A 26103-nucleotide genomic window follows, 5' to 3' on the forward strand; every position below is an offset into this window, starting at 1 on the left:
ATGCACCACAAACCGTAAAATAAACTATTTTTTTAATCACTTATGACAAAATACCTTTTTTTTTGTTAACTTGTCCACCTTCAGTGTCATATTTTTCTAAATACGTTGAGGCTTTGTTGTTAGTGAAAAATCGATCCTAATGGCTCTTTAAAAGCTTGTTGACCCCTGACAAAACCTGCCTCTGTCTGAAGTCAAGAAATCTGGAAATGAGAAAAATAATAAAATCGGGAATTGGTGAGTTATTTTAACTTCTGTTAGAGGGGCGCTCATTACGAGATAAAGATGTAAATAGAGAGCTACTGAAATGTTTCTGAAATCTTCTAAAGAGATTCAAATTTGAGATAATTTTAAGGTATTTCAGGTTAAAAGGACGGAAGATTGTATCAAATGATGTCTGCCCGCCCCCCTCACTACTAGTCACGCTCCAACTGCGACTCCCTGCTCCATCACTTCCACCTCTTTCCCTCTTCTTTCTCCTAAGCAGCAGCAGCCGCTCGCTCCCAAAACCCGCTTTTACCCAGCAAACTGTGGTTGCAGTTTTTTTTCTACTTCGCAGCTGTTTGCGGAATCTGCTCTGAATGGCGCTGCGCGCTGCGCTCCTCTGCGCTCTGATCGGCGCTCTGCTTGGTCAAGGTAAGTCCCCATTGCGTTTTTTGGGGTATCTCGTGCGTAATGGCAACTTGTTTTTTTAACTTAAATACCTCCTATAAATCATTTTTTGCTAAGGAGGGGAAAAAATGAGGAAATGATAAATTAGAAACTTGTTAGGACATGTGATTAAAGAAGATAAGCACACTACTTTTCATTACGTTAATCATCTCATAAATCTACAGGAATCTGTTATTTCCCGAGGCTTTAAATGCTGAAAGGCACATTTTCCAGTTAATATGACTCTCCCATTTTTTCCTCTTCCTTATTCATTAAGTGACACAAACATTACTTTTTGGAACTTCTGTGAGAGAAGAAAATTCCAGATTCCTGTCAGGCTGTAGCATGCACCACCTTTGTTTATGCCACAACCTAGGCGCACTTTGATCTGTAAAGTGGTAAAATGAGGCATCACATCACATCACACAGAAAGTGTTTAAGTGCTTTCCCACACAAGCTGTGAAAGCCAGGGCTCCCACTGACTGTGCTGTCTTTGCTTCCTGCCCTGCAAGTCAAAGGCCAGGCACCCTAGTGGGTTGTGACATCCTGATGTCAAAAAGGGAAAGACTACTGTCTCCGAATAATGGCACAGTCTACATAAATAATTGCTATGCACGCTTAAAGACCCACAGCAGGGCCACCAAGGTTAAGCCATTTTTTTCAAAGGTGTGCTTTTATTTTCATTTAAAAAAAATTTTAAAATTGAGATCAGTTTCATCCAATCACTCTATCTTTGTCAGAAGAAAATAAACAAAACTCTTCTGTTGCATCCAGCTTTGTTTACCTGAGATGTTTAGCAGTCAAGCCATGTGCTGGACTGCCAAAGTCAGGATATCCCTCAAAATCAGCAGAATCCACAGTGGAAAAACATCTCCTCCAGACAGCCGATGCATCACCAGGACTAAGGACCCGGGGGCAGCAAGCCAGAGGCTGGCTGAGCCTGGTTTGGTTCCACTGATAAAAAACAAGAAGTCATGCAGCTTTAAAGCTCCTCTGTTATTTCAGTTTAGTCTGCTGCTGGGAAAGCTCTTCAGAGCAGACTAATCACCAGCTGCTGCTGTCATGTCGCATTTCACAGAAAAAAAGCAAGGAATTGTTTGGTGGAAAGGTTTGATGGACGCCTTCAAACATCTCCACAAGAACGCTCTGCTTTGACCAAGATGATCAAAACAATAAAGTTTGACATTTGGTTTTGGCATTTGGAGTTTTCTGTAAACCAGAGAGATGAATGTTTTCACCTTTCAAACAGAAACACTTTATGGAAGGTCTATAAGAGCTTTTACGAGCTTTTAAAAGCAGCTACTTTCTGGCCAGTAAAGCCAGCAGTGAGTCAGCTAACGCGGCGATGAATCCATACTTATAGGTATACCAGTAGTAGTCAGAGTGGTGTAATTGTAGGGTTTGTTTTCCTGCAGCTTCCTCTAAATAATTACAGTTACTTCTGTTAAACTTTAATTTTGTGTTAAAAAATGATTTTTTACAGACTTAGTTGATGAAGAAACGTAATATAACCAAGTCCTTCTAATTAGACTTTCACTGTGGTGATAGAGCATTGATTTGTGGTGTCAAATATTCCTGCTTTTGCTTTTGTAGATTTAATATTCATTATAAAATTCCTCCCTCTAGGAAAAAGCAGCCAACCTGTAAAACCCAGGAGACTTCTCTTCCAGACACTTGTCCTCCCCACTTAATCTAATTTATTTTTTAAGCTTTCTTAGCCCTGCCAGAAATCTGAGTGCAGACGCCGTGTCTCGAACAAAAGGATTTGTTCAACCCGTTTCGCAATACCTAATCCCCAAAAACCCTTGCAAGTGTTTACTGAGCAAAAACTTTTGCTTCGTCTGTTCTGTGAAGTTTGTCCCAGTGGACTGACTGTTAGAAAAAGGTTTGGCGTGATGAGGCTGGTTTTAAAGAGCAGATAAAGTAATCAATCTGCCAAAGTTATTTCACGTTTGGCAGACCATGCAAACCACAGGCGAGGAAATGTGCTTGATGTGTTTGTTTACAGAGTTATGGCATTCCCTGCTCTCTAATCCACAGACAGAATCGTCCACAGAGATGGTTGATGTCCTGACGCAAAGACAGAAACACATATTTTCGTTAACTTGGGTTTGACAAACCGTATTAATCATCAGAGATCAGTTTTGAAAATGATTTACTCTGCATATTTTAAAGTTTTTTTGAGAGAAGATTTAAAAAGTCTTTATTTAGATCATTTTTCTTTTTTCCTTCTGAGGAAATTATTATCAGCTCAAAGCAAGAGTGTGCTTTTACAGATGAATCGTGGGTTGGGATTGCACACAGTTCATCAAACCAATAAATTATTTATCAAGTCAATTTTTTGGGATATATTGTTCTTCAAATGAATTTTTAATATATTTTAAGCAATCTAATATTTTTTCTGTCTTTATTGTAAAAATCTCTAATAAAATGTTCCAGTGTTGTTCAATATGACTTCTTAAATGAAAACCTACTTCTCATAAACCAATAAAAAGGAACTTTTTGAAGATGGGAATTTATTTATAATCACAGAAAAAATATATATTGAATCTAATCTTTGATTTGTGAATCTAAACCTAGAAGTAAAAAAGGTGCTGTTGGAAAAAGTTAGTAGGTGTGACGTAGAAGCTACTACTGCAAGCCACAAGCTCTCTGCTCCGCTCTATTCTGATGCTTCCACTGACAGACAAATAGATCTATAAATGTCTTCGTTCTTGTCGTCTGAACTATGTGGCTTAAAACTGTGCGGTTGGACAGCTCCATAATTGCTGCCATTTTTGTTGCACCGCTAATGTTAGGTCGGACTTGTGAGCTAGCGGGAGAGCGTTTAAACAAATTGATGATGGGAAATGGGGTGGGCTTACTCCTCACCTAGGGTTCCGCCCACAACTCAGAGGTGAATTTCCAAAAATCCTCCTGCTCTGCACAAACTGTGTTCTATGCTTAAAAATGGCATAATCATACTTAAAAGGCCAATAGGAACACTTTTAAAATAGATAAAGAGATGATCGGAATGGGACTTTAAACACCATTTACTATGATTGTACAGGAGCAGAAGACATTCCGATCGATGACTGCTGCAAAGATGGGCAGAAGCACGGAAATGAAAACAAAGACTGCGCTTCACTTCCTCTTATTTCTGCATCAATCACATGCAGGTAAGCAGGTGCGCGTTGGCCCTTTCTCACAATCCTTCACTTTCAAGCAAACTCTGAAGGTGTGGCCTTGACTGCAAACCTGGAAAATGTCTGTAAGTGGTTTTGATCTTGCTTTAGCTCACACCCATAAATCTCTGGTCACTATATTCACTTCAGGAGCCGGAAACGCTAACGCTGATGGAGTAGTAATGGGCCTGACAGAAATCCTTAGAAGGTGTTGTGCTGCAGGTTCAGGCCCCCAAAGCCAGAAATCTGTGCCGCTGTGATCTCTGATGGCAAACACATTTACCATGGCCTTATTTGTGTGAATTACAGTTAAAAGGGGGGAATGAGAGAGAGGAAGAGGGGATTTTAGGGGGTGTGCTTGGTGGGTGAAGAACTGTGAGTCTGGCGAAAGGGGGGGGGGGGGGGGGGGGGGTGTTAAAACCCAGGAAATACCTTTGAGGTGAAACGCAACATAGAGGGAGGATGGAGAGGCAATAACAGGAAATCAGAATGATTGCTGGAAGAAAAAGAAAAGCTGTTGGGGAAAAGGGAAAGCAGGAGCAGGACTGTGGCCATAAAAGGTTTTGCAAAGGAGGTGTGTGCCCTGACGTCACAGATCCACGGTGGGGGTGGGCTTTTATACTGTATGTCTTATAAAATCACAGTAAGACAAAAATGATTCTAACTAGCAAATAAACTTACTTGATTTTTTAGTTCATTTTTCAGACAGTTTCTTTTCTTTGTGCTTCTTTTTAACTGTCTTATCGTAGATCAAACTTTATGTCTAAGTAAACTAATTGAAAGATGTATTGGACTTTGCAGGCGGGTTTTCCTTTATTGGTATTTTACAAACCCCACTCCAAATCAAAGAATGGAAATTTTAAAGAGGTGAAAACTTGAGGAGCACAACTTAACCCAAATGAAGTGATGGAACATTGAAAATCACTGCAACCTTGATGGAATTTACTGAGCATTCAGCCAAGAGTTTAATTCTACTTCCACTCTTTTGTTTCAGGATTTATTTTTCTTTTTTTTCTCATCAATGTTTTACCTAAAATCTAAAATGGGTTTGATAAATCTGTGTTTTGTAATTTTTTAAATTGTAATGTGCTATTTTTTAATGCTTTATATAGACTTCATGCTCATACAGCATTTACATTCTGGTGATCTGGACTGTCAAAACTAAAGATTTAAAAAGCTTCAAACCTCTCAGAAAGACTGAAATGCACCTCTGACTTCTCATGCACCAAATTATTTATCATTATTGGGAAATGGGCCTATTTCGTTATCAAGTCTTGTGCAGGTAGGGATTTTTCTCTGGTGTCAAAAGATTCATAACCCCTCCAATGTAAAAAATAAATAATAAAATTGAAAAAAAAAACTAAAGATGAAACTCATCAACTTTCTTTCTCTTTTGCTGTTTTTTGTTCTTTCCTTTTTGTTTTCTTTGGCCAGGATAGTGCAGGAGCAGTGCTGCACAGCGGCGCTGGAGGACAACATGTGCAGGACTGGAATCAACCTGGCTAAAGATCAGGGAGTCTGTGACTCCTTATTCAACAACACCTGTGAGACCAAGACTACAAAGGTGTGTTTGTGCTTCTCAAGCTAAAAAACTTGTAGTTTTTACTAAAAAAATGTATTTCTCCGCCTAATCGTGCTGTTTTTCACTCTTCTCTGTTTGATTTGAGTGATTACCAGGAGGATTTCTGTGAATCTCTGTGTTTTTCTGTTTGTGTGCCACAAGCAGGACGAGGCTTGTTCTTTCATGAAACAACTGTCAAACACCCCAGCCCTTGCTTTTAATTCTTTCGCAATAAACCAAACAAATCACTCTGCGCTAATGCTATTTTCCCCTTCTCTCATTCAAACCCTCTATGTCTGTTTTGCTTTCATCTTATGTCCACACTTCATCAATGATTTCAAAAGAATGGCATGCAAACTGGCTTATGCTCCAAGTTGTCTATCTTGAACATGTTGTAGTTATCAGGTAGTGTACAGGTGATGGCTTGCCTTTAAACTTATTTTTTGAAAAATAATCAACACTGCTCAGTCAAGCTCTATTAGGGGGTACTGGGCCCTTGGCAACGTCGGCCGTGTTCCCTCGGTGCTGGCTTCCTGGGCCCGGCGGCCCTCTCTCCACGCAGGGAGAGGGATCCCTGAGCTTTCTGGCAAGTCCAAGAGCCAGGGTTCAAATCCCACCTGAGCTGGGGGGTGTCCGAGTCCCTGTGGTGTGGGTTCTGGTCATTGCCCCTGAGCACTGGGCCTCGCCGAATTTCCAACTGTGGGTGAGCCTGGTCGGGCCATGTTTACAACACCTCTTGTGGACCCCCTCTTCACCTGGGCGGTGGCGGCTGGCCCCTGCCTTGCTCCTTCCTGGACCAACCGTGGGCCGGATGGGTGGCTGCCTGGAGCGGGGTGGGTGGTCTCCCTTGGGGGGTCCTGACTCGTACCTGGGGATGGGGCGGGGGGATGCCCAGAACTCCTGGGTGGTGATTGGGTGCTCGTCTGGGTCTGTGGGCAGTCTTCTGGGGTGGGGCACTGCGTTGGGATCTCCCTGATCGGCGGGGGGGCTGCTCTCCTGGTTGGGCTGGAGCTTGCACTCTCTGTCCCCCCCATGCCTCCCCGCTCTCTGGCTCTGGGGCCCCCGTGGCGGTCCTGCTGGCCCTGGCCTGGGTGGCAGGTGTGATCGCCTGGGGGGGCGGCTGTTCTCTATCTGCTACCGTGCGGATGTTGGAGGGGTTCTGGCTCCCGCGGCTGCTGCGGCGGGTGTCTTGGTGTGGGGATGACTGGGAACTCTCTGTCCTTCTTTTCACATTCCACCATCCATTTTAGAAAAACATAAACACTCACCTGAGCACAGGTGTTAGCTCACCTTTGAACTAATATTTTGCGTGATTGGATGAAATATTTCCCACTAGTTGGTTTGAAGGCATAAGTATGCGTGTGAACGATATTTGTATTGTGTACATGTTGACATGTGGACATTTTTGCAGCCAACGGGTATGTTTATGACATTTTAGTGTGTGTGTGGACAGGCCCCGCCCCTTCTAGATTGGTATTACATCTGAACCTGACCGTAATGATAAACATCCAACAACTTGTTGCTTTATGCTGCTTCATGATTTTACCCCCCCCCCCTAATCACCCTCTTATCCTTTCCCCCCTCTTTTCTTCCCTCCTTTCCAACACAAAATATTTTCAAATACGATTAAAATAAATAAAGTTTGGTCTCGGTTACAAAAGGGGTTTATTCGGACATAGCTGTGGTGTGTCAGAAGATTGATAACCCATGTTGTTAAAGTAAAATATGTCCATCATAAGAGGCCTTCAGCTCTCATCTGTTTGCCCAGCTGTTGGACAGGACAAGTTTAGAAAAAAAAATGCAATTAATTTGTTTAATTGGTCAATTTCATGACAAACACGCAGTTAGAAGGTCGGAAGGTCGGAATATTGTGCTCAAAGTTCAAAACAATAGTCAGAATGGGAAGAAAATGTCATTTGCAGTACGATCTGAGCCTGATTATTGGTGATGGATAGAACAATAGATTTGTGCTCCTGTGTCAGAGAATAAGAAATTGTTATCACAGCTGAACAGGTTCAATTCTGATTCTCAAGCTCACAATTAAAAGGACGGACAGACGGACAGACAGACAGACAGACAGACAGACAGACAGACAGACAGACAGACAGACAGACAGACAGACAGACAGACAGATAGATAGATAGATAGATAGATAGATAGATAGATAGATAGATAGATAGATAGATAGATAGATAGATAGATAGATAGATAGATAGATAGATAGATAGATAGATAGATAGATAGATAGATAGATAGATAGATAGATAGATAGATAGATAGATAGATAGATAGATAGATAGATAGATAGATAGATAAATCTTTTTTTAATGCAATTTATTTGCATCCCTTGATACTCCTGCTCCCAGCCTCTTACTTTGAAGTATTCTAGTTTGTTGGATGTTTTGGTTTCTTTAACCAATTTTTATTTTGCTCAAAATGTAAACCGGGCTTAACATAATTTTTGTGAATATAATTTTGCTTCTAAAACTCTAAAAACAAAAATTACAAGCCGTCTTGGAATTATTACTCACTGTCCAACTGGATTCACACATTATGTTTTTCTGCTCAGGATGTAGAGTATTTTGCTGTGAAAACAGACATATTCATATTCAATAAGTCAAACATTGTTTGCTCATTTTCCTTATACATTGTTTTTTCATGGGCTTTGAGATTAGGAAAAAAAATAACCTAAAGGTGTTACGTATTACAGAAGTTTAATAGGTCTGAGAAATATTGTTTACATGGAAGTATGAATAGAAGGACGTCTAAATGGGCTATGTGGCTCCTGTAGAGTATAGAAAATGAGGCAATTCCTTTTTTTGTCTAGAGATTTATTGCATAATAATTTAATAACTTTAAAATAAATTCCTTCCTCATTATTGGAAGGAAGTCTTGAGGAAAACAAATGTATGAATGAATTTAAAGATAGCATCAGTCATTTCCTCAGCACTCTGAAACGTGCTTGAGGGATCTTTTCTAAACGTCTGATATTTTTTTTTTGATCCCGGAGCTGCTCAATCTAGGACAGGGTAAGACCAAAGAAGCACACTCATAGCAAAATAGTTTCTGTTTCAGCTTGGAATGTCTATGAAGACTCTCATTCATCAAGGTTGGTTCCATAGTGGTAGGTTCAGGGGCTGTCATCTGGACTTAGTTTTAAAGTTAGAAGACGTTTCACCTCTTATCCAAGAGGCTTTGTCCATTCTGAATTAGCTGGTCGAAGAGCTGGAATATATGCGCTCATGGGGGAGGAGTCAGACCTGAAACTGGATGGTATTGTCAACTTAGCCTACATGGTTTCAGGTCGTTAAGAGTCCTTTGTCCTCAGCTGGGGGTTGGGGAGCCAGTGACTCCCTCCCCAAACTGGTCATCTCTTTCAGCTATTAACTACCCAGGTGGAACTGGTTCGGTTTGTTTGGGTTTCAGAACACTGCCGTAGATGGATAGAAGAATAAATCTGAGACCACCATTCTTATTAAGAGAAGGTTTATCCTTCTTGACAAAGATGGTTTCTTTCACTCCTCGCTCAAACCATCCTTTCTCTCTGGCTAGAATTCGGACTACACTGTCCTCGAACGAGTGGTTTGTGGCCTTCAGGTGGAGGTGCACTGCAGACTCAGGTCCACTTGGGTTGGCTCTGCGATGTTGGTAAAGCCGCTTGTGTAAAGGTTGTTTGGTTTCTCCTATATACTGTTCATTGCAGTTCTCTTTGCAGTGGATAGAGTACACAACATTACTCTGTAGCTAGGAATTTTGTCCTTTGGATGAGCCAGTTTTTGTCTGAGAGTATTAACTGGTTTGAGATGAACTGGGATGTTATTTTGTCTGAAAATCCTTTTTAGTTTTTCAGACAGGCCTGAGATATAGGGAATTGAAATACTGTTCCCTTTCGGCTCTTGTTCCTTCTTGTCTTGTTTTCCTATATGTTGGGATCTGGTTAATGCCCAGTTGGGATATCCACAGGTTTGGAGGGCTTGACGGATTGGAATGTTTGTTGTAGCATCTCACCTCTACCTGCTCTATTTGCTTCTTAATGCACTGATAATAACTGATAAAATGCCATAGATTTCAGATTGAAGAAGAGAGCAATGTGATACCATAGAGGGTTGCTGTCAATGTTAAAATTGGAATCTATTATCTTCATAGTTTTTAAGTAGTTGATGTGTTAAGTTAAGCGGTTAAAAGTGCCTCAAATGCAGCATGTGTTAGTGTTACAACTGATTTGTAACAACCGATTTTTTTTTTACTGTAGCTTCTAGAATACCCTGACATTTGACGGAAACTTTACAATGTACAATATTACAAGATTTGAGGGATTTTTCTCTGGAAAAAAATATTTTGACACATTCATTTGACAAATTCCGTGAATAAACATGCCTTCTGGCTTAGTCAAGAAAGGTATGATGTCTGATTTGGAGCTGCATGGTGTTGTAATGGTTTTTACTCTCACCTCACAGCGAAAAGGGTCCTTTCTGTGTGGGTTTTGCACTTCCCTCTTGTGCATGTGAAGGTTTTCTATGGGCATTCCCATTTCATTGGTAACTCTAAGTTGCCCCATAGGTGTGAATGTGTGATTGTGTGGCCTTACAATGGAATGGCAAGCTGTCCTCCTTCACCCTTCAGTAGCTGGGTAGACTGACCCGACCAGCATTAAGCAGGTTTAGAAAACCAAGGAGGACTTAAAATCTAATTTAAAAAAAAAAAGATGATCCACTAGATCTGCTATATTGACCTTCTGCTGCACCTGCATTGTCTTCGTTTTTGATGGAACGTGAGCTCTTGGATACAATGTTTTGTTCTGTTTTGGCAGATGTGCTGCGACTGTTGTCTTCTGGGAAAGGTCATGAAAGAAATGAGCTTACCCTGCGACAAAAACCTCCCTGTGAGCCACCAGTGCAGCGTGGTGTCCCAGACCTGCTGCTTGGAAGAAGCATCAGGAAGCAAAAATCCTGTGGATCCTAAATGTGAGTCCATAAACAATGCATTTGCATCAACAATGCAAAGCATTTAGAAGGAAGAGATCCCCCCAACAAATGCTGTGCTGCACTGCCCCCTAACGGGCACATATAGGATTTGCCTAAAACCTTTATTTGCTGTGGAGCTGAATGCAAGTGAAGGCAGAAAAGGTGGGTATTTTTATGGAAGGAACTCATGAATCAGCATAAGGATGAAACATTCTGTCTAAAAATATTACCATAAAGGATTGATGTGATTTCTTTTATTGGGAAATGTTTTGCTCAGGAACAAAACAAAACAGTACTTGTGTCAAATGAATCAATATTTGAAGCTATTTTACTGATTGGAAAGCAGTTATTGGATTATAGCAATATTGAGCAGAAGCATTTTAGAAATGGATTGATTGTCTTATCATTTCCCTCCGACAGCGCTAAATATGGATGAAAGCAGCAGCAATGGAGATAATTCAGTGCTGAGCGGTGAATGTGAAGGTAATGTGCGCTAATCAGAGAATTGGGGTTCTCGAAGTTCTTCCATTTTAACTGCCATAAAAGTCACCAAATAGGTATTGTTGTGTGCTGCTCATCAGGGAAGTGTGCTCATCTGTGTTTGAAGAACAACACTTGTGCCTGTGTGAAGGGCTACAGACTCAACTCTGACGGAAAGAACTGTGATGGTAATTTTTCATGTTCCTATTTACCTTCATTGGTAAGCAGATTTGACAAAGTACAGACACATAAAAATAGATGAAATTAACCCTGTATTCAATATCCTAAAAGCCTAGTACTGAGGTATGACAATATTTATGCATTTTTGTGTTGCAGAGGTTTGATTGTCCTGTTTCCTGTCCTCTCGTTTCCTCCACCTCAGACATCAACGAGTGTTTGATGGGTCTCAGCGACTGCCGGGCCGGCGAGCGCTGCATCAACACCGAAGGCTCGTTCCGGTGCCAGAGAGAGGTCAGCTGTGGGACCGGCTATGAACTCACCGACAGCAACAACTGCAAAGGTCAGTGATTCTGACCCCTTTGTGCAGGGAAGCACTCACCCAGTTATTGGCAAAGTGGGAGCTCGAGGGTTCAAATCCAGGGTCAGATCACACTAACGGCTCTAAAATGGCCTGCCTGCTTGACACTCAGATTATCAGGGGTTGGATTAGGAGGTTAAACCATTGAATGGTTCACAAGTGCAGGAGTGAGTGCAGCTCAGCTAATAAGGGAATAAGTCAAATTCTGAAAACACATCACGCACATTGAAATGTGTAACAGCTAACAGGACTGTCTTCGATCATCTTTTGATCTATTTTCAAAGTGTTCCCAGTGGTTTTTTTAATTATGATTATGCCGCTTTTAACCAAAATGAAAAAAAAACGTGTTCTTTTCTAGAACATAGAAAGAGCGGCAGTAGTTCATCAGAGATTCTCCTCTGAGTTGTGGCCGGCGCTGCTGGCGCAGAATAAGCCGACCCCCCTTCCCATCATCCATCTGTTTACATGCTCTCTCACTAGCTTACAGTCCCTCACAACCCCAACCTATCTGTGCAACAAAAATGGCAAGCAACATTGCAGCTATCTAGCCGTGCAGTTTTAAGCCAGATTTCAGCTCAGATAAGGAAAAAAAAAGGTGGTTTTATTCATCCAGAAAGGGATGCATCGGAAAGGAGCTTGTGGCATGCCGTCGTAGCATCTACATCCCACTTACAAACTTTTTCAAATGCTGTTTTTTCATCGGCTGAGAGGCTGTGATTTCAATAAAGAAATCTAAAAATATCCAATTTCAGGTTTCATTTTCTCTATATACTGTATCATGAGAAAAGCTCCACAAGAACATGTTAAAAACACTATTTTTATGGACGTGGGTCTCTCACTTATCCTCCATATTTCTGCTTGTATCGACAGACCTGACATTTTGCTTAGTCTCACTTTGTTCTGTGGCTCCATCCAGATATTGATGAGTGTGAGACTGGCATCCACAACTGCGGGCCGCAGTTCAACTGCCAGAACACCCAGGGCTCGTTCCGCTGCGTCCCCAAGGCTAAGTGTGACAATGGTTTCATTCAGGACGCCCTTGGAAACTGCATAGGTAAGACCCGTCACAGCAATAATATCACAAGACCACTCAAAAAGTTTTCTTCTTCTGTCAAAACAAATTGTAATTTTCTTGTTTTTTTCCTTTCATTGTTTTCTTATTGCACCCTCTGACTTTTTATATATATGTATATATATATAACCAAAGCTGTTTTAAAACAACATTTTTAGGTGTCAGCCTCTGGTGAACATGCTAAGACCTGCAAATGTTTTCCACATTCCTGAGAGAATTGACTTCATGTTGTTAGTAAAGACCTGAAGACCTCCATATCATTACTCTTTCACTAAACTCAAGCTTTGCTTTAGAGAAAAATAATATGTTGTGTTTTGGCTAATAATAACCTTTATTGTGTTTTTAGATATCAATGAATGTGTGACCCTGACAAACCCATGTCATCGGGGCCAGATCTGCGTCAACTCTTTGGGCTCGTACTCCTGTCAGAGAAATTCGGTGAACTGCGGTCGAGGATATCACCTAAGTGAAGACGGGTCACGCTGTGTTGGTATGAATGAAAATCAGGAAAATCATTCTACTGTTCATGACTGCTGAGTTACTTTTTATTTTTTTGGTTTTGTCCAAATTCCTTCACTACTTAGTGCATTATACAGTGTTTTTCCATTTTTGGGGGGTTTCTGAATCTACAACTCCAATATTCGTGTGAAAAATTACTTTTACATTTCTTTCTTGCACATCATCCAAGTTTTCATCAAGTTTCAACACACTGGATTCATAAGAAGTCTTTGTAAAATGTTCATATTTATTAGGTTTTTACTTTAAAAAATGAATGACATCATATTTGCAATTAAAAAAAAAAAGGTAGCAAGCCCGGTGTCCAAATAGTTTTTAAAATCGAAGGCACTAGATAGTCCCACCCTTTTTTAGTTAGGGAGTAGGGAGGGAATTCAGACATAGCCAATATTTTTGATATTTTTGTTTGATGTAAACGTAACATTAAACAATCTTTTTTTCAGACATTAGCAGTCACCCTAGACAATCAACTGTTGCTGCAAATCAGTTTGACACTTTGATTTCAAAATCATTCATGAACAATTGCAGCCAACTTTTCTCCCCAGGAAAAAACTTCCCCACATCAACCTCTAGAGGGCATATAGAACTGAAATTTTGCAAAGTCTGGAAAATTTTCCAACAGGCAAATTTGAATAAAGCAGAAATTACGTTTCATATAACCACATTTGTATAGAAAAAAATTATGGTGAAATATTCCAGCTAGCAACCCGGTCATAGTGTCATAATGGAATGCTAACATATTAGGGGAATTTTACATTTTCCAGAATATTTAATGGAAATGGAACAGATTTTCTCCTCTTATGCCAAAAACATCAAGCAATTATTTAAATGTTTTTGCAAACCTCATATTTAATGGATTTGTATTGTGAAATTCCAAAAATGATGAATCTTTATTCACACGGCTGTGAATGTGAAGCATTTAGTGGTTAGCAAAAATGCGAGGATGTGTTTTTTTGTTCTCTGCTCAGACATTGATGAGTGTAAAGGCTCTGAAGAAGTGTGTCCAGGCCACGCTTGTATCAACCAAGTGGGCTCCTACCGCTGTGAATGCGCAACAGGCTACAACTTCAACAGCATCTCTCGGACCTGTGAAGGTTTGCAGCTCTTGTGTTGCTTGTCCATTAGCCGAATACCTTTTTCTCTAAATGCTTGAAAGTTTGTTCTGTTTTTCCTTCTTTTCTTTTCAGATGTTAATGAGTGCAGGTACTATCCTGGCCGCTTGTGCGCTCACAAATGTGAAAACACTCTTGGGTCATACAAGTGTAGCTGCACCTCCGGCTTCAAGCTGGCCAATGATGGCAGGAATTGTGATGGTAAGGGAGTTAGGGAGTTAATGTAGGGCAGTGTTTTTCAACCTTTTTTGAGCCATGGCACACTTTAACCTTGACTAAAATCCCGCGGCACACACCAGCATCCAAAAATTCAAAAAAAGGAGAAACTCATAGTCTGTATTGATCTACAGTCCTTCCACAATCTCACATACATTTTTGTGATAATTGTGGCAGAAAAAGCTGGAAGTTGCAGCTGTTTTCACCTAAAAGATGTAATAAAAGTTAAGTTAGAAGATTTAAAATCTATTTGATGTGTATTCGTTGGGGTTTCAAGACGTTTAACAACTAAGACACATTGTGCTCTGAGACGCTGTCACTTTAACCCAATGCATCATGGGAGTGTGAAGAGCCGCCGAACGCAGAGAGATTAGCATCTCTGAGCTTCATTGTTTTGTTCACTTGTTCCACGGTCTGACACCGGATCCCGTGGAAAGCTACACCACTGAAGACGAGCTCTAGCTAATAGTTTTGTTGGAACTGAGAGACTTTACGAGCAGAATCTGAACAAGGAAGTGAAGACTGTAACCGCTTCTGATTGGTCAGACTGATGACGTGTGATTAAGCCTCCAAGAATGATTGGTGGAGACAGTTAAAGGGGCGGGATTTTTCCTTTGACCACAAGGAGGCGTTGTGATTATAGTTCCTTCAATGGTCCTTTCACTTTCCAGATGTGAACGAGTGTGAGACAAATCCCTGCAGTCAAGAGTGCGCCAATGTGTACGGCTCCTATCAGTGCTATTGTCGCCGTGGCTACCAGCTCAGTGACATAGATGGCCTAACGTGCGAAGGTAAATAAGACTGTGATTTACAAAAATGAAAGCAAATGACACCAAAATGACATCATAAAATCTGTTTGTTGTCCCCATAGACATAGACGAGTGTGCCTTACCCACTGGAGGCCATATTTGCACCTATCGCTGTCGCAACACTCCTGGCAGCTTTACCTGCATATGTCCTGCTGAAGGTTACACCTTAGCAACAAATGGGCGCAGCTGTCAGGGTAGGAAGTCATTCGAGCAACGTGTTGTTACAAACTTTTAAATATTGGTATGTTTTTTTAAGATGTTGAACAGATTCTATTTTTTTATTGCAGATATCGACGAATGTGCAGCAGGAAGTCACACATGCACGGCGAATGAGAGCTGCTTCAATATTCAGGGGGGATTTCGATGCCTCTCTTTCGACTGTCCGAATAACTACAAGCGTGTGGGGGAGACGTGAGTTTCTGGCTTTTTTAAAATACTTAACACAGGAATGAACTCTTAAGCTACGGATACATGTGACACTCGTTCAGGAACCCCGTAAATGTACATTTTTGAATGTGCAATTATCCCATGGTGTTCACACTGGACACACAGGGAGGGGCTTATTTTTCTACTGCTTATTAGCTCATGTTTGCCACCTACAGTTGGAAGAGGCTTGGTGTGAAATGTTAAAGCAGTGCAAATCTCACCAATCTTGCTTCAAATTTTTTTCCCCATTAATTAAAAAGGACACCATCCATTGGTCACCGCCAAATTAGAGTCCTTGATTTGGTCAAAATTTCGACCTGGTTTAGGTTTTAGTGCACATTCACTGGCCGCACTTTTTGTATGTAAAGCCCAAAAACAGTCATAGAAACTTGCGTAGCTGCGTGTGAGCGTGTTTACATAGACTTTTCATTTGGAAGTGGCCGCTTGAACAAGGCCTGCGTGACCGTAACTGTACAGGAAGGTTTTATCTAATAACAGTGCACTTTAAGTCCTCATGTAAGATCCTGCATGATCAGTGTACTCAATGACAGCTGATCTGGCTGCAGCATGTTCTCTTGTGCTCAAACGCACATAAACATTTTTCCAGTTTCAATTATGTCACCGCGAGCAACCGTCTTGCATGTTTCCACACATGGAACTTGACATTTTGATACAGAGAATGTTCCTATCACTGCATGCCATGCACGGCAAGCAAAATTTACAGCCTGTCTCTCTTTTCTTTGTCTGTCTGTGGCTCGTGTGTTTCTTGTTGTCCGCTGTCCTCTTTTTGCAGCCGATGCGAACGCTTGCTTTGCACGGACTCTGTCGTGTGCCTGAACATGCCCGTGAGAATAACTTTCTACTACCTCACCTTCACTACGGACATTCCCGTCTTGACCAACATCTTCCGCATGGGCCCCTCACAAAGCGTGGCTGGTGACGACATCCAGATTGCTATCACAGCTGGCAACGAGGGTGGTTTCTTCAGGGCAGAGAAGAGTCCCACCGGTGGGGTGTTGTCAGTGGCAAAACTCATCAAGAAGGCACAAGACTTTGAGCTGTCTCTAGAGATGAGGCTGCGACGCTACGGCACACTCTCCACATACCTGGCCAAAGTGCTGGTTTTTGTTACAGAAGAGCTACCTAAACAATCTTACCTTGATTTACAGTAACTAACTACTCCTTAAAGAGGGGATTTGTCACACTAATAAAAGATTTTTGCAGAAAACATAAGAATTTTAAGAAGTTTAACATTTAATGACTTGTTGATGGGAATTGATACTTGATTTGTTGATCCGTAAATTTTAAAATATATTTTTTATCCTTAATCAGCATTAATTGGTTTAAATCATGCATTTTTTTGTTTTTTACGTGAATTAAAGTGTTTTATTTTATCTCTAAAGGACCACTTTACAACATTGGGTGAAGCAGTTAGGCATTTTTATATTCGCCACTGTAGGTGGCGCCCTCGGTTAGACAAAGGTATAAAATTCAAAGAGCCCAAGTGCATCTGAAAAGTGCATCTGTCATTTTATAGCTGCATTAGATAAATAGTTTTCCATTAAAACTGGTTTGGAACGGTTAAGGTGGAACAGTTGTTTTTTGGTTGAATCAAATGCCGTGAAGACCTTAAAGTCTTTCTCACAGACAAGCAGTTTTCCTTCATTTTTCTCATACAGTTGGAATCCCTTGTAATAATGATTTTTTACACTCATATTTGAAGTTTTCTCGTGTAAAAAAATGCCGTTTTACAAAAGAAAAATGACTTAAAACTTGATCCACCTTAATTTTTCCATTTTTAATTGATACTAATGGCTTGTTTAGAATTTATGTGCAAAAGATGCCCCCCTTTTTTCAATAAATTGACTTAAAACTGAAATTTGGAAATCTTTTCTAGTATTTTTCTTCTAGGCTATTGTTCCTAATTGTTATTCCTTACAGAATATTGCTAAAAAAACTCCATACATCTAAATTAACTATGGTTTAGTCGCACTTCCCAAATGCCAAAGACCATTCAGCACATCTGTATTTTTAAATAGTAGAAAATTTTCATCCACATTTCTTTGGCTCTCATTGAATTCAATAATTGATGCATAGATTTTTTTTAACCTAGTGTTTAGGATGATGACAGATGACCCAAATCATGAAAGTATAAATAGTTGGTTAAAATATAAGGCTGTGGCTTTTAATAACTGTAAAGTCAGATGAACCAGGTTCCTTCTGTACTGAGCTATCAGGCCAATCAGAATAGTTCCTCACAAGGATTTCCTTAAACTAAAAGCACAGCAGTACGCAGGAGTTTTTTCCTCCTCTCTGACATTGAGTTATGGGGCTCTGGGCTCTGGCCGGTGGTCTGAACAATTTGCGGTCCAGCAACATCACCGCACACAAAATGACTGATGCCCTGCACTGTTTGTGTTGGGGCGTTATCAATGTGCAGACTATAAATAATGATTACCAAAAAAACATAAAGCCCAAAGCTTGACCAGGCCACTTTCATCCAAAAGGCTGTTTTTCTTTCTGGTCAGAGTATTGGGGTTTTCCTTGTGGGTTGGGCCATGTGAGGACATGAAGAAGAGGTGCTCATGTGCATTGTGGATTCACAGATGCATGCTTGCATGGATGGATTCACACACAAAAGATGTAGTTTTTTAGCCGCTAACCATCGACGCCTCACCTACCACTCCGCTTTGAAAATGACATAAGAGGAAATGTTTATTTTCTCCTTCTGCATCAGCAGCTTCACCTTATTCTCTGGAGCCCCTGTCTGGTCTTTCTGCCGCTCAGGTCGTGGTATTATAAACTAGAAGAACATTTTGTGGGTTTGGCCAGGGCCAAAGTAAAACTTGGACCCACCCGTTAATCGCTAATTACAAGCCCCTACCCAATGGCGGCTTGACTTTTTTTTTTGTCAGGGGATTCTCTCCTCACAATCCATGAAAGGAGCTCTGCAACCTAAACTGGGCCCAAGGCTTTGAGGTCAGCAGATAAGTCCCCAGAGGAGCACAGGAGACTCACATGTGGCTGTGTGGCAAGGCCCCTTGGTTGTTTTTTTAACCCAATATAACCATATACAGACTTGTCCTCTCCGTGGAAAAAAAAACCCGTGGGTTTGCTAAAGATCACGTTTAATTCATTCTTATCTTGCTAAAGATAAAATGCTGATCGCTGAGGTTGTTATTCCTTCAAAACACTACAAGACCTTGAGAAGTGATGCTCCAGGTGGCATTAGTTTTAGGAGCCAGATGAGGCCCTCCATTCTCTCCAACCTGTCACTGATTAGTCTGTGGAATAAACAAAGCCCTAAATAATAGGATGAGAGCTGCCCTGGGGAGAGGCTGGGGAGTTGTCTAGTCATGTTGCTCACAATTTAGGAGTCTTTTAGAACACTCCCCTGCCACATAAATCCTCTTCAAGAGATTATCAGACGCGAAGCTGGGGATGCTCGGCAAATCCAAATATTTTCCTGAGCAGGTTATGGATCATTCTTTGTGGGTGTAGTAATTCATTTTACACACAGCTTGAAATAGGCCATCAGAAAAGAATCAATGTCAGCGCGAGTCTCCACAAGTTATGAAGTCTGGCTGTGGCATGTGGCATGCGTTCTGGCCATTGTTGATTTATTATTCCTCCAAACCACACAGAGTTTGATTATTTTTGATGCTGAGTGTTGTATCCAGCACCCCTGTCGTCCAGTTCAGACTGTTTGTGGAGCAGCTATTGGTGGGGGGCCCCCCATTGCGTTTTAATTATGCTCCGAGCTAAACTCAAGGAGGCCCTATTGAGGGCTTTTAACCAAAAGCGTTTTCACTTTGGAGGCTTTAGACGGACAATGCCTAAAGGTCAGAGGTCGTGTATGCTAGTGATCCCCTGAATTTTGTGGAAGCGTATCTTTGGTTTGTCATCTTTAGATCGGCGAGGATTCAAGGCTCTGACACCATTCGCTGCTCGAAATCCTGCCAGCCCAACGACATCGCGTGTGTTCTGGATCCCATTCACTCGGTGTCCCATACCTTCATTTCACTGCCTACCTTCAGGGAGTTTGTAAAACCAGAGGGTAAGTGGAAGTCCTTCTTTGGCTATATCATACATATGGATATAGTTTACTCTGAAAGGCCTAAGAATAGCATGATATATAGGCCCTTTAAAACTGAAGTTTGCCACTCTGGAAAAATGTCAACTTCAGAGTTTTGAATGACGAGATCAAGAACACTGGCTGTACAAGAAAGTTGTACTTTGACACTTTATTTACTTGAATTAATGTAAAAGAGATGTAACTATTCAACTTTTAAGCTAAAAACATACAAAGGGACTTGAAATGTTTGCAAAAACTGTAATGTTCCTTTTGAATTTTTTATGGACAATTACTCCAGTTGTTTTTAATTAAAAAAAGCATGTAACGTTTGCTGTTAGATCATTGGTAATGCAGCTCACATTATCTGACATATTTTTTTATCTGTTGCCATGGTGAATCCCTAAATCTGAGCTCTCCACTAAGAAGGGCTCACTCCTGTCCAGGTGGTAAATTCAAACTTGGCTTGATTCTGATCAAACTTTCTGGAACCTCGTCATCTTAGTTCAAGTCAAATCAATCAAATCAAATGTTACCACAAATACATTTAATCAAAGTCCCATAGGAAAATGGACCCCTCATCCATCCAGAACACAGCTGCAACTGCAAACACTGTCATTGAACAATTAAGTTTTCAAACAAATTAATAACCCTTTTCTGGCTGACCACACCACATGAAGATTTACCCTCTTGCTTTAGCAGGATACCTGACTAATCAGAAAACTTAGGGGTCTTATGATTATTTGATGAATCAATTTATCCAACCAGATCGATCTGTCTGAGATAAGTTGTTAATTGAATTGACCTATACCATTAAAATTGTAAAATAAAATAAATCCATTTAAGACCAATCTAGGCAAATACCTGTTGGATTGAATGATTATTTTACTATAAAGTAAAAACAATCAAGTGTCATCACAGTGGACAATTCATGTGTGATGGAAACAAAAAATGTTTGAGACATCATTACAGTCCATTATTATCCAAATTTGCAAAGTTGCAGTTGAGTCACGATAGATGATTCTCCAAATTATTAGTGGTTCAGCTTGAATAATCTTTTTTTATTTGTTTTTTTGTCTTTATGTTTTCCTGCAGAGATCGTTTTTCTGAGAACCACAGTTCCAGTTTACAGTTCCTATCAGTTTGGTGGATACGATGTCAGATTCGACATCCTGGAGGGTAACGTGGAGAATGCCTTTGACATCATCAAACGAGTGGAGAGTGGACGGTTCCTGGGTGAGCACCTCTTTACAAAGACAGCTGTAAAAAAGCAGTTTAAAAAAATACCCTTTAGGTTTTACACTTTCACATTTTCAACAGAATTTGGATTACGCCAAGAACCAGTTGATTGGCTTTTTCATAGCCAATGGATTAATGACTTCCTGCAATAATAATAAAGTCCCACTCCGATCATCTTTTGATCTATCATAATAGCGTTTCCAGTGGTCTTTTAATTATGATTATAACATGTTTAGCCAAAATAAAAGAGCCTGTGTCATTTTTCCAGGACAGAACCACCAAAAATACACATTTGAACAAAGTGGTTATTTTAAAGATTTGAATTATATTCCTTATCACTACCTGTGCACTAACAGCCATTCTGCAGAGGTAGGAAAGGAAAATGTCTACAGTGCCTTTTTGGGTGGCAGCCATTTTTATCTGGTGCTGCTGAGATGAACAGAGGCTTGGCTGAGGGAGGATGAGGGCGGCTGCAGCCTGAGGTTGAAAAAATGTTGGGTCTGTCAAAACATTTTGTTTTTGTTGAGTTCTGGCTGACTCTTACCATGTTTTACTGAAATAGTGTAAAAACCAGCACTGGCCTTTTAACACAGGACTAAGAGAAAACACGGCTCCGTGGTTAAATTTAGATCTGTAGTACTAAAACTGCAAGTCATCAAATGTAATGACATTTTTAATTATTTTTGCTTTGCATGCAATCTTCCTATAAACATTAAATGTTGCAGATTTTACAAATTTGAATCTTTCATTATAAATATACGCAGAAACAACCACAAAGGTTTGCTTATCTTGTCTTGTTTGATCAATTTTTGCTTATCTTGCGTTTACACTGAGCTTGGAAACATGAATTTGAGCTTCCGCTTCCAATGAAAAGTCTATGTAAACACACGTACATGCACATTTTCACATGTCGCTACGCAAGTTTTTTAAGTCCGTTTTAGGGCTTTAGGCAGACCAGCGTAAAAACTATATGCAAAAAAGCAAGCAAAAAAAAAACAAAACGTTTAGCATGTCTTTAAACGCGCCACACAAGCCTGGTGTGTACGTAGCGTCAGAATGTTGCAACCACAAGGGATTGTGAGAATATTTCTGCACTTTGAAACATGAAGGATGGTGTAGCCTTTTACGCTAAAAGAAAAAAAAAGAAAATCCACTTAGCATTGAAGAAACATCAAGCAGCTCTCATTGTGGCTGCCATTTACATCCATCTAGATCTAGCAAGAAATAAGTAGGACGGAAATTAAAATTCCTTTGCAAAAAAAAGTGCTACTGGACCACAAAACGTCTTCTTCTTCATCAAAACGATGGATGAAGGGATAGGCCCTCGGCATGCACATCTGTCTTAAAGTCTGAACAGAGGGGAGTACAAGGGGTTGTGGACCAGAGTGTGTGGCTGTTGCTGGTTAAGCCTGGATTGCGGGCTCACGCAAGTGTTCTTCCCTCAAACAGTTGCAGAAACAGATGTGTGCTTATCAAACATATCCAAATTCACACAAAGACATGGGAGAAACTGTCATACAGGTTGTAATAAATCCACAAAAACCTCTGAAGAGGTTGTTATAATTATGTTCTGTCCTGTAATAGTATGCTTTCATTGGAATGAACAATGGTGCATTTCTGCATGAAAGATGAGCAACATTTTGTAATGCATCATTACCTTTGAATGTCTGTGTGAAGGCAAACAGAGGGCATTTAGGTTAAATTACCTACTAATAGCAGTGTTCATTTGCAAGGGTTATCTGTGTGCACAGAATGCAACTGCAGACTCAGTGAGGCACAGCGCTTTAAGTCAATGACAGAAAGGGAGAGAAAATATGTGCAGAAGTAATCCTGGGCCCTGTGCTTCATGTGGTTGAATGTATTGTTCCATTTCCCCAAGCTAGGCCTCAGTGTCTCGCCGAGCATTAGAGCACTTAAACCGACGACCACATAAAAGGCTTGTTTGCGAGGAGCCACTTCTCTCTCAAACCCTTCAGATGCTTATTAGATGCAGCTCTTGTACTTGAGCACCAGTTACCCATCGCTTCTCTACACTGCGTCCCTGTGTGACAAAGTCTTTCGCTCACTGACTGCTTGCTGTAAAGTTAGGCGTCCATTGAGCGGCTTCTGCCACTGGTGCTTTGGCCAGCAGGCGCTTCTGTTGCGTAACTATTGTGCGAGCCTCGCTGACGTGTCACAGAAGGAAGCTTAGTTTCCATTATCTCCAGCGTCTCCAACTGTGGTGTTATAACTTAGGATGTGAATGGCAGCAGACTTTGAGACTCCAGTTATGAACAAGCATGTGAACTCGACTTGACAAAAGAGACCATTGGAACTCATCAAATTCTGTGGCTGAATTTCAAGCATTTATAATTCAGTGGTTCTGCTCCGTTGACTTGCTGTTTCAAAACACACAGAAATACACGGGATATGACAGCAACACTACTCTTGGTCACCCGTTGCTTTTACCAGCACAGCTACATGTGGATGACAACCATGACTGACGTCCCTTGGAGCTTTCACAACATGATCAATCAATTGCTTACAGGTTCCTTTGAAACACTGAGCAGAACTGCAATTATAGGGAACAATCAAACAGTGAGGTTTGAGGCATCTTTACAACATCATAACAGCAAACACTAACGGCTTGCTCATGCTTTATCAATATGGGTTGTAATGACTAATCAACTTATTCGATGAATCGGTTTACATTCCTGCAATCGTACCAGAGTGATCTATCTGAGGCGAGTTGCTAATCACATCGAATAGACCTCTACCATTATGAAATCCCTTTAGAATAAATAAATCGATTATGTTCATACTGGAAAATACCATTTGGATCGAGGCACAGTAGGCTTATTCTACTCTGACATAAAAATGACTTAGTGACATCACAGTGGACAAGATACATGACCATACAGTGTGGTATAATGTTCTATTAATGTTAAGGAACTTTAGGAAACTAAAACGTTCATTATTATTTACTTGTTTGTACACATATTTAATTTACACTTGATTATCTTGCAAGAAATACCAGGAATCTGGAAAACTTCACCGGCACTGTTCAGTACCAAGATATTTATCTCTGAGTCACACTGGTTGAAGTTTTGGCTAAAGATGTCCTGAATCAATTTTAAGTCAGTGAATCGGATTGTTCAAAATCAACCAACTTCAGCTATGAATCGTATCAACAACAACAAATTACGATATGAGTCAAATCGTTGTTAAAATGAATTGTTACACCCTTATTAGGGCTGCACGATATGAGGAAAACTTGCGATATGCGATATTAGTGATCAATATTGCGATAACGATAAATTTGCGGTAAATAAACAAATAGAAAAATAAACAAAAACATCATTCCCATTTCATTGCAACAGTTTAAAAATTATACTCCAAATGACCCTCATTGACATGGGGGACAAACATCTAACATAATAGGCCTCCATCTGATTGGTCAACAATGGGAAGGCGTCCATCTGATTGGTCAAAGCATAAAGGGATTTATTTGATTCGTTAAATGCTTCAAGCTGCCATAAGATTGTTTTAACACATTTTGGGTTTGCGATTTATTGCGATATTCTCCGTCTTTTGCGATATGCATATTGCAGAGCTGGATATTGCGATAACGATAAATTTGCGGTATATTGTGCAGGCCTAACCCCTATGAATAAAACGTTGGCATTCTAAGTGGGTCGGTGGTTTTCATAAAGCAGATCTTAGAACTATTGATTCTGACAGTCCGTAGGTGGATGGATGAGTCTTTCAATGAAAAGTACAGTTTTCAATGAATCGTTTTCAATAGCTTTGTTTGATTTTTCTCTTTATGAAATTCATTCAGGCTGATCTTCTACGTCTGTTTGCAAAGAATTAAACCACTCCGACTTGTGTTGAGCATTTTTATGAAAAAGGTCCTTTTATGGTGATTAAATGCTACGTTTTTTGCTAATCCTCTTTTTAAAGTGTAATGAACAGTACAATCAGTGCTGTGGAATCAAACAGTCATCCCAGGATAAACCATCTGCTGAATTCTTTTTAAATTAACCTTCTTCAAGAGTAATTATTTGTCAGGAAATGACTCTATCTTACCACTTAGCATTGGTGTTATCATCCTGTGAGTGCGCGTGTGTGTAGAAGGGTGTGCAGAGAAAACCAAAGTACTTAATCCCATCTCCCTGGAAAAGACGATAATACAGTGTCCTCCATTCATGATTCATGCCCATCCTCCAAAGGAGTTGTAAATCTAAGATGCCACGTCTAAATTCCATTCACTTTTCATGTGCAGGTGGAAATATGCTTTTGCGGTTTATATTCAGCCCACAGAATAAATATCTTCTGCGCTGGTGTTGACAGTCAGAACAGAAAAGAGGGAATGGGACGTTTTGTCTGTGTGCAGGTAGCCGCAGTGGTCAGTTCAGCACTCAGCAGTGGCTGGTGGAATGTAGTTCTTCAGTGAGAGACGTGACAGGTTCCGAGTTTGTGGATTCATCGGAAAGTAGGTGAAGGTAGCCATAGAGATAAGCAGAGAAAAAGCTATCTGTGGTATGAGTGGCTGTCACTTACATGAATCACAAGAAGGCTGTGTCGGCCCCACAAGAGAGCGCCAAGCCCATGTGGAATCCTTGTCTGGAGATTTGTACGACTAATCAAAACAGGGTCTTCTCCACCCAACAACCTCACAATCAAACACACAACACTCTAACTGGGTGGTCCCCCTCAGTCAAATGCAACGACAGGAAGACAGTAAGGCACAAATGTCATCCTCACAGAGACAATTACACAGTGTGGACATATTGCTCCTTATAAAACTGTCTACATAACTCAACATATGGCACTTATCTCTTTTCGTCTGGTTATAGGTTTAATTTATACTTATCATTACTACATGCTTTTAAACCCCATGTTTACTGGAAAATCTAGTTCTGTTTGGTTAACTGTTAAAGTTACAAACCCAATGCTGATTTAATCCATTCCCTCAATGTGAAATGCTATAAATTGAAAGGAAAGGATGTCAAAACTTATTAAAATAATGTGTTGTTTACTCTATTTCCAAGGGTCCAGAAATCTAAGAAAAGCTGTTTTCTGTCTCATGTCTTTTCCAGTTACTGTACACTCAGGTCTATTTTATGCCTCCTGGGTATGGCTTTGAAAGGTTACTTGTAATGCAGTGTAAAGGTTGTGGTAAAGATAATGGTGCATGTTATGTCATCTCAGCTGCTCCAGCCCACAACTGTTAAACCATAATACCCAAGAAAAGAACAGACCCATGTCCCTGAGGCCAGTTTTTAATGATGTCACTGCCCAGTC

General features: G+C 40.5%; 1 protein-coding gene across 2 annotated transcripts in view; it reads left to right on the forward strand.

Moving 5' to 3' along the window:
- Positions 1-409: 409 nt before the first annotated feature.
- Positions 410-26103, forward strand: part of fbln1 (fibulin 1) — a 33732-nt gene continuing 8038 nt past the window's right edge. Inside the window, exons 1-16 of one of the 2 annotated variants that reach the window (XM_011475891.4) lie at positions 413-633; positions 3698-3806; positions 5247-5376; positions 10184-10337; positions 10758-10820; positions 10919-11005; positions 11200-11337; positions 12272-12409; positions 12774-12917; positions 13912-14037; positions 14131-14256; positions 14943-15062; positions 15143-15274; positions 15368-15491; positions 19418-19563; positions 20674-20814. In XM_011475891.4, coding sequence (XP_011474193.1) covers positions 579-633; positions 3698-3806; positions 5247-5376; positions 10184-10337; positions 10758-10820; positions 10919-11005; positions 11200-11337; positions 12272-12409; positions 12774-12917; positions 13912-14037; positions 14131-14256; positions 14943-15062; positions 15143-15274; positions 15368-15491; positions 19418-19563; positions 20674-20814 — 1933 coding nt within the window. In that variant the 5' untranslated portion in view covers positions 413-578. Of the gene's footprint in view, positions 634-3697; positions 3807-5246; positions 5377-10183; positions 10338-10757; positions 10821-10918; positions 11006-11199; positions 11338-12271; positions 12410-12773; positions 12918-13911; positions 14038-14130; positions 14257-14942; positions 15063-15142; positions 15275-15367; positions 15492-16299; positions 17386-19417; positions 19564-20673; positions 20815-26103 lie in introns of those variants that run through there. The other variant, XM_011475893.3, reaches the window with a different exon arrangement.

Source organism: Oryzias latipes, chromosome 6 (genome assembly GCF_053564925.1).
Source record: "Oryzias latipes strain Hd-rR chromosome 6, Olatipes_Hd-rR_3.1".
NCBI classification, from domain to species: domain Eukaryota; kingdom Metazoa; phylum Chordata; class Actinopteri; order Beloniformes; family Adrianichthyidae; genus Oryzias; species Oryzias latipes.